We start from the raw sequence: 9,095 nt of genomic DNA on the forward strand, positions 1-9,095 counted from the left end.
ATCTGATGCCTCTTATGCTTAATTTTCCTCTTAAATCATTTACTCTCTTTTGTACATGCACACTGATGTAACCCAGCTAGCATTTCTTTCAAGCCTTTGCATGTCCCCTGTAGTCAGCCCGTATTTCATACACAGGCATCATACAATCTGCCTTTCACTCTGAGGGAGAGGCTCTTTGTGCCCAACAAAGGTAGTAGCTCTCTGAACTTTGCCCAGCTCATTCTAACAACTAAGTTTTCAGAACTTCCTCCTCCTCTGCTATCTTGATCATCGAGGTAACAGAAGCTATCTGCTATTTCTAAGTGCCCTCCCCCACCTCAGAATATTTGAGGAAGTCTTTTTTTCTCTGCATTCTTAGTGTTTATTGTATCTGCACATCTGCCACATGCCAAAGTTACTTTCTGTTAATCTTCCTGTGATACTGCTGCACCTCTTTCTTATATGTTCATAGCTTGCACTGGGTACATCGTATGGAATTTCTACCTATCAAGCAGGGCCATCTGCCTGAAGAGATTAGTAATTTGTCTTGTTTTCCTACTGACTAGGACTTTGGTTGCAACTAAATTTACTTACAGGATTTTTGATTCCAGACCTTGCTTCCATACCTGAAATTTCTTCTAGTTCTTGTAGCGATTCAGCTATAAGACCAATGAAAACTGAACTGATGTCTATGTAGAAGTTTTTCTTACTTTTCCTTCATATAGTCTACTAGTTCACTGATCTCATTTTAATAATAATAATAATCCTTTCCACTATAGGCACAAAGCCTGAAATTTTGTGGGAGGGCGATAGTCGATTACATTGACCCCCAGTGTCCAGCTGGTACTTATTTTATTGACCCTGAAAGGATGAAAGGCAAAAATCGACCTCAGTGGATTTTGAACTCAGAATGTAAAGTTGGACAAAATGCCACTAAGCATTTTGCCCGGTGTACTAATGATTCTGCCAGCTTGCCTTCTCCTTTCGGTTATAGACACAAGGCCTGAAATTTTAGGGGATGGTGACACTTGATTATATTGACCCCAGTGTTCAACTGATACTTTTTCGTTATCCCCCCCCCCCCACCTCATCCCTCACAAAAGGATGAACGGCAAAGTCGACCTTGGCAGATTTTGAGCTCAATACGTAGTGACAGGCAAAATACCCCTAAGCATTTTGTTCAGCATGTTGATTCTGCGAGCTCAACAACTTTCTTGATAATAATAGTAATTTCTATGAGGAACCACTGCCCATCCTATGAAGTTTCCTGTCTTATCCTATCCTGTTTCAACCCTTGCAAGAATGAAAAGCCAATTTGGGATTCCAAATCAGGACATAAAAGAGATGTAGCTAAAAGCAAATTTTCAATGCTCATCTGATTCAGATAATCCATGGTTTCAATTTCCTATTACTACTACTAATACTACTAGTAATACCAATACTATTACTAATAATGAAACTAATTCTACTAATAATAATTATCATGGTGCGCCCATGTCCATTTATTAAATTTCATGTCTCTCTAATATCAACAGAATCTTATTTTTATGATGATGGGAATACTGATGAAAATGATGATGTGTATGTTCCTTGACTGAGCTTTCAGATTGAAAATTTGTTATCCAATCAAAAGCTTCCAGTAATCGTTGGTGGAACAAATTACTATATTGAATCTCTTCTCTGGAAGTTTCTAATTGAAAAAGAGGTAGGTGTGATATTCATATATATATATATATATATATATATATTATATATATATATATATATATATATATATATCCATATATATACTGAGTTATGATAAATACTAACATTAAACTGAAGGACTGACTACTCAATACTATTTTGGGAGTGCATATTTATACATTTACAAGATTAGTTGTGATAGTGACTTTGAAGTATCCAAAGATGGCTAGCAGGCCAAAAGTTCAAAGTCACTATCACCACCATTCTTATAAATGTACATGAATGTATGTGTATGTATACATACACACACACACATTCATTTTTTTTTTCTAGTTTCAGCTAGTGCTCTGTGTGAATATGTGTTCTGTTGTGTGTGTATGATTAAATGTGTTTGTATATAATGTTTACATGTATGTAATATACCTGTGTATGTCTGTTTCTCTGTTGCGAAGCCTTTCTTATGCTCAAATACACATACCGATGTGTGAAATAAAAACATTAAGTGATGCTTGAGTTTATTGTGTGTATACTGTGGATATATCCTTACAGTTAAATGTGGTGAGAACCAATATTAGCTACATGATAGGATATCAAAAACATAACAGAATAGCATGACAGACAATATGTCTCTGTTGCTAGCTTAAGTTTAACTGTCTTGACAGATGGGTAGGCAAAGATAGGTAGACATTTAGTCAAATAGATAGAGAGATAGAAAGATAAACCTAGCCAGCAACAAAACTCATATTGTATCTTATAACTACCCTGATATTTTTTTGTTGACATCTTGTCATTTTGTTAATTTTTGTTTTCTCACATTGCTTTAATGTAGATTTAACTGCAAAGACAAGCATATCCCAAATTTACCCCTTTTGTTACCATATTTCTATTGAAATATATTGCTTTTGTTTCAATAAATTTTGAAAATAGTGAAGAATTTAGTAAAATATCTTTGTCATTATTAAGGTGGTGTTTAGAAAATAAACTAACACAAAGTTTTGATGGAGGTTTTAGCGTGTGTCATTGACCCAGGGGCAGTCTCATGTAAATTGGTATCAAAAACGCTAATCATGTTGTTTTACTTTATATATATATATATATATATATATATATATATATATATATATATATATATATATTATATATATATATATATATATAAACGGCAGTGCATCAGCATGGCCACAGCTCTGAGCGGAAATTACAGAAAAGAGAATATATATATTACGGAGATGTACTTGCATAGCAAGTAACTTGATCTGAGATCGTGTGCTGAAACGAAAACAATTGCAGCGTGGAAGGTGTTTATAAGCCATTTAAGAAACACACAAAAGCCGTTCGATTCACTTCAACATTTAAGTTTAATTTGTCAAAATATTTTCGCGCTAAAATCCGCGACCTGTTCACTGACAAAAATCCGTGCTGCATCTCATATATATATATATATGAATGATCATCAGGAAGGCCGTTATTTAATATATTTAAAAATGTAGCTTATCTCTCTCTATCATCATCATCATCGTTTAATGTTCGCTTTCCATGCTGGCATGGGTTGGATGGTTTGACTGAGGACTGGTGAGCCAGTGGCTGCACCAGGCTCAATCTGATCTAGCAAAGTTTCTACAGCTGGATGCCTTTCCTAACGCCAACCACTCTAAGAGTGTAGTGGGTGCTTTTATGTCCCACCCACATGAGGGCCAGTCATGCTGAAAAGGTGTTTTTATGTGCTACTTGCATGGGAGCCAGTCCGGCGGCACTGGCATCAACCATGCTTAAATGTTGTTTTTCACGTAAGGCGACGCTGGCAACGATCACGCTTGAATGGTGCTTTTCATGTGTCACCGGCACAGGAGCCAATCTGTGGCCCTGGCACCAATCGCACTCGGATGTGCTTTTAATGTTCCACTGGCACGAATGCCAATCAGGCAGTACTGTCATCGGTTATGTCGGCAATTTTAATTTTGATGTGTGTGTGTGTGTGTGTGTATATATATATATATATATATATATATATATATATATATAGGGTGGGGCAGAGAGGACAGACATTCACAAAATCATTAATTTGAGCTGCAAACAAATTTTGACATTAATGTGTTCATATTGAATTAGCATTTGTCAGAATTAAGTGTGGAAAGCAATGTCCATCATGTGGTGTCTGTTTTCATTGATGCATTTCTGAAGGTGTTCTTGGAAATTGACCTCCACTCTCTCCAGAATTGCTCTGTTGATTTGGGTGACTTCCATGTAAATAGTTTCCTTCAAATCATCCAATGTATGGGGCTTCTGCACATACACATGTGCCTTGTCGTTTCCCCACAAGAAATAATCACACATGGACAAATCAGGGACCAAAGGGGCTGAGGAATGTCAGCACACCAAGAAATGAGGCAGTCACCAAGGAGAGGGTGAAGAACATCCATTGATGCTCTGGCTGTGCGGACCATCGCCCCATCCTACTGAAACTACATGCATCAAATAGGCATATGTTTTTGTTATAATTCAGGTACAAAGAAGTTGGTTATCACCTTGATGTAACGCTCGGAGTTCACAGTAACAGCATTTTCATTATTATCTTCAAAAAAGTAAGGATCAATGATGGCACCTTTTCCAACAGCACACCAGACTGTCAATTTTGGGCTGTGCAGTTCTCTTGGATTTTCAAGAGCCCAACAATGTTCTGTTGATTCACCATGCCATTGAGGTGAAAATGAGCTTCACTACTCATTAACAGAATGTTGTCATTTGCCTCAGAAATTGCTTCCATCTGACATGCAAAGTTAAGCTGCTGTACATAGTCCCATTGGTTTCAAATGTTGCCCAATGACTAATTTTTATGGGTAGAAATGCAGGTTTTCATGCAAAATATACCTTATCGTTCAATTACTGATGCCAAGTTCAGTGGAATACCTCTGAGCATAGTGATTCAGATTCCATATCAAAGCTTGTCTGATGCGTTCAACATTTTCTGGGGTTTGTACCATTTGTGGCACCCCCACCAGTCTTCTATTCATTAGTGTACCTCGTGTATGAAGTGCATTCACCCAATGTAAGATTGTGTTATGGGTGGGAGCAGCCTGATTTTGGTGAATGTTGAAGTGGCACCAAAACTCATGCTGAACTGCTGTGCCAGACTCATTATACTTCACGTAACTGTTGTAGGCAAACATGATGCTCTATCATCCACAGCACCATGACTTCACCTGAAAAGGAAAAAAAAATGCTAAGACCCCACAGACTGATTGATACCTGTCAGACATATATCTCACCCCTTCGGGCTGAGTAATAGCCATTTCAAAAACATCTGTCCTTTCTGCCCCACCTTGTATATATTTATTGCATGTTTATATGCAAACATCTGAGTGCATATAAGGGAAAAAAGAGTTCTCAATATCAAATTTTAGAGCATCATATTACAGTTCCTGAAGCTGATATTTCATATTCTTTAATTTAAAGTTTCACATCTCCAATCTGGCAGTTGTCCTTGGACATTTGTCTTCCAGCCAATCACACAGCCTTGTTAGTGACTTTGGTGGGTAGATACTGAAAAAAAGCCTGTTTTGTGTATGTATGTGTGTGTGTGTGTGTGTGTGTGTGTGTGCACACAGCTCCTTAAAACAACTTGTGTGAATTATAAGAAAACTTCTCTGAAATGTATAGTAACGTTTGCAGTTGTCCATGAAAATCTTGTCTGGATTAAGGGGAAACTATTATCTTGCTAAGAAACAAGTGAGGGTTGAAGGCTGGAAGAGCATCCAGTCATGGAAATTCTGCTTCATTATCTCAGAAGTGTGTCCTTAAGATGGCAGGACATGTTTTGAGGATATTTTTCTGTGCCACGTAAAAAGCTCTTATACTGGTGTAGCACAAAGAGTACCTGAGCTGGCACTTGTGTTGGTGCCAAACAAAAAGCTCCTGTGCTGGTGTGGCACAAAAAGTACTTTGTGTTGGTTTCAAGTAAAAGGTATCCCATACTCTGTAAAGCAGTTGGTATTAGGAAGTGCATCCAGCTGTAGAAATCCTGTCAAAACAGACAAATGAATCCTGGTGTAGCTCTCTTGCATGCCAGCTCCTGTTGAGCCATCCAACTCATGCCAGCATGGAAAACGAACATCTGTAGCAGATGAAACGACCTTACTGGGGCGCCTTCAGCAGCTGGTGTTGGTTGCATTAATTTATACCAGTGTTTCCCAAAGTGGGCACTATTAACCCCCCTGGGGACAGTGGAAAGTTCCAAGGGGGTGTTGAAGAAGAGTGGGGCAATAATGGGGTAGCAATTCATGTAAAAACAAAATAATGGGTTCATTAGGTTAAGTTTTATTTGTGAAATACAGTTGCTTTGAATTTGCTTCAGAAAGAGGTCTATGTTTGTGATGGTTAGTTGGGGTGGGGGTGCTAGGAATGTGGCCTGGGTGTCAAGGGGGCAGTAGGCCCAAAATGTTTGGGAACCACTGATTTACACTATAGAATTTTCCCACGTTATTTTATCCTGTATTATTTCAATAGTGAGACCCAACATTTTACTATTTGACCTCAATGACTTACTCCCATCCACCTTACCTTGTGGTCAACATTCTCTAAGCAACTCGAAGGACAATTTATATCCAACCTGTATCATCTTTTCACTTTACAAGATCTTCTATATCAGTCATTGGCAAACTTTGGTCTGCAGGACTTACTGCATGACATGTCTAACAGAAAATTACCTTGAATATTTTTTAGTAGTGTGGCCCACATGATGTTTCATGTGAACCATTTCTTAAAAAAGGTTGCCCATGTCTGCTCTGTATCGGTGATTAAGAATTCTAGAGGGATACATTTCTAGGTAAAGAAGATTAGGATGAGACAGTATTAAAATGGAAGGTGGAGAGACAAATGTCGTGTGGAATCATGTGTAGGTGGTGGTATAATGTCAGAAAATTATATAGGTGTAGAGGCTGTTTTATGAGACTTTGAAAAAGAAAGTATATAAGACAATGGATCAAAGCCTATAGTATTGGTGAGTAAAAGAGCATCTACATCATAGGTAAGTGTTTGTGAGGTAGCTAATGCTTTTGTTGCTGTGATCTAGGGAGTGTTTTTTGTGTGGGTCCTGTGAACAGTATTCAAATGAACTATTTACTATTCATACTTTGTTAAAGCTATAACATCTGTTCAGGATTGAACTATTTCCTAGTGCTGTAGAGGAAACCCAGCCTTTATGATACTATCTTGGTTGTGTGAAAGCAATGGGGTTGCCATGAAAGTTTTATCAGGGATTGTGAAGCATGGTATTCATAGGGAGTGTGTTTTGGCCGTTGGGTGCTGCTATCTGAGTTTTTGCTGCTGTTGAATGAGATCTTAACACTCTGCTGCAAGAAGTTATTGTGGGCTTTGTTTATGGAGGATGTGCAAATCTGATGATACAAACAACAGCAACAATGAAAAAGACTTTCCTTTAGATAAAAGCTCTGGTGCAAATGTTACCACACCCTCTTACACTATGATATCAGAATCAACATATTATTTCCAGTTCTCTGTAAAATATATGTAAAATAGTGCCTAATTTAGCCTATAGCAGAAAGGACAGACCCCATGACATTAAGTAATGATAATGATGTTGCGGATGTCTCATCTCACACACATCATGTACATATGTACAGGGGTTGGACAAAATAATGGAAACGCCTTAAAATTTCAAACAAAGTTATTTTAATATTAGGTAGGATCACCTTTGGCTGTAATTACAGCTTGAATTCTATGAGGTATGAATTCATACAAAGTTTGAATTGTTTCCAAACGAATTTTTGTCCATTCTTCAGCTAAAACAGTCTCCAGTTCTTGTGTTGATGGTGGAAGATATTGACTCCTTACTTGTTTTTCTAAAATGCCCCATAAATGTTCAATGATATGGAGATCTGGGGACTGTGCTGGCCAGATAAGATATTTAACTTCACTAGAATGTTCCTTGTGCCATTCAGTAACAACTTTAGCTGTGTGAATTGATGCATTATAATCCTGAAAGATTGCATTTCCCTCCAGAAACAGTTCTGCAACCATAGGATGAATTTGATCAGATAAAATGCTTAAATAGCCTTGACTATTAATTCTACCATGAAGGGAAACCATTGGGCTGGCAGATTTCCAAGATATAGTCCCCCCAGATTGTCACACATCTTACTTCATGTTTAACAGTTGGAAGAAAGTAGTCTGGGTCAAATGCTTCTTTTGGCTGTCTTCACACATATACTTGGCTGGTGGTTGGAAATAGGGTAAAGGATGACTCGTCTGAGAATATAGCATTCTTCCACTCTTCTAGGGACCAATTCTGTAGGTTTTTACTGCACTCTAAACGGTTTGCAATGTTTGTCTTTGAAAGCAGTGGTTTTCTGATTGCAGCCCTCCCATGAAATCTGGCTTTGTGCCACTCCTGGCGAACAGTTTTTGTGGAAACTGGGTTTTCGAGGTGGTCATTAAGCTCTGCTGTACTTTTGTGATCCTTTCTAACAATTCGCATAAGATCTGATGGTCCCTATCTGAGAGTGTTGATTTTGTTCTGGAGTTTTGTTTCGACGAGGAGGTTTTTCCTTCTTTCTCAAAGGCTGTCATTACTTTCAAGACCGTACTTATTGATACACCAAACATTTTGGCTGTTTTCATTATGCTAGCACCTGCCATATGAGCACCAATAATTTTACCTCTTTGAAAGTCCGATAGATCTGTCATTTTAATGAATTTTAATTACCTTTTTCTGATGATATCTGAAAAAGAACAGCAATTTTAGCAAAACATATTAAGCAACATTAAAAATAAATCAAAAAACATAAAAATAAACAAGCTTTTGACGGTTTTATAAATATTTCAAACTTATGATGCTAGGTGTTTCCATTATTTTCTCTAACCCCTTTGTGTGTATGTGTGTATATATATATATATATATATATATCCAATGAGCCCACGATACTTTGAAATCATATAGTGCTAAATCAAGCTATTATTAATATATATATATATATCATCATCACCATCGTTTAACGTCCGTTCTCCATGCTAGCATGGGTTGGATGGTTCGGCCAGGGATCTGGGAAGCCAGAAGGCTGCACCAGGCTCCAGTCTGATCTGGCAGTGTTTCTACAGCTGGATGCCCTTCCTAACGCCAATATATATATATATATATATATATATATATATATATATATATATATACTCTTTTACTGGTTTCAGTCATTTGACTGTGGCCATGCTGGAGCACCGTCTTTAGTTGAGCAAATCGACCCCAGGACTTATTCTTTGTAAGCCTAGTACTTATTCTATCGGTCTCTCTTGCTGAACCGCTAAGTGACGGGGACATAAACACACCAGCATCGGTTGTCAAGCGATGTTGGGGAGACAAATGCAGAAACACAAACATATGCACACACACATACATATATACGACGGGCTTCTTTCAGTTT

At 37.7% G+C, this 9,095-nt stretch overlaps 1 protein-coding gene across 1 annotated transcript in view; it reads left to right on the forward strand.

Annotated features, from left to right (window-relative positions):
- Window positions 1-9,095, forward strand: part of LOC115216636 (tRNA dimethylallyltransferase) — a 351,240-nt gene that overhangs the window by 22,175 nt on the left and 319,970 nt on the right. The window contains exon 3 of the mRNA XM_029786122.2: window positions 1,586-1,684. Within this exon, the coding sequence (XP_029641982.1) occupies window positions 1,586-1,684 (99 nt within the window). The remainder of the gene's footprint in view (window positions 1-1,585; window positions 1,685-9,095) is intronic.

Source organism: Octopus sinensis, linkage group LG10 (genome assembly GCF_006345805.1).
Source record: "Octopus sinensis linkage group LG10, ASM634580v1, whole genome shotgun sequence".
Taxonomy (NCBI): Eukaryota; Metazoa; Mollusca; class Cephalopoda; order Octopoda; family Octopodidae; genus Octopus; species Octopus sinensis.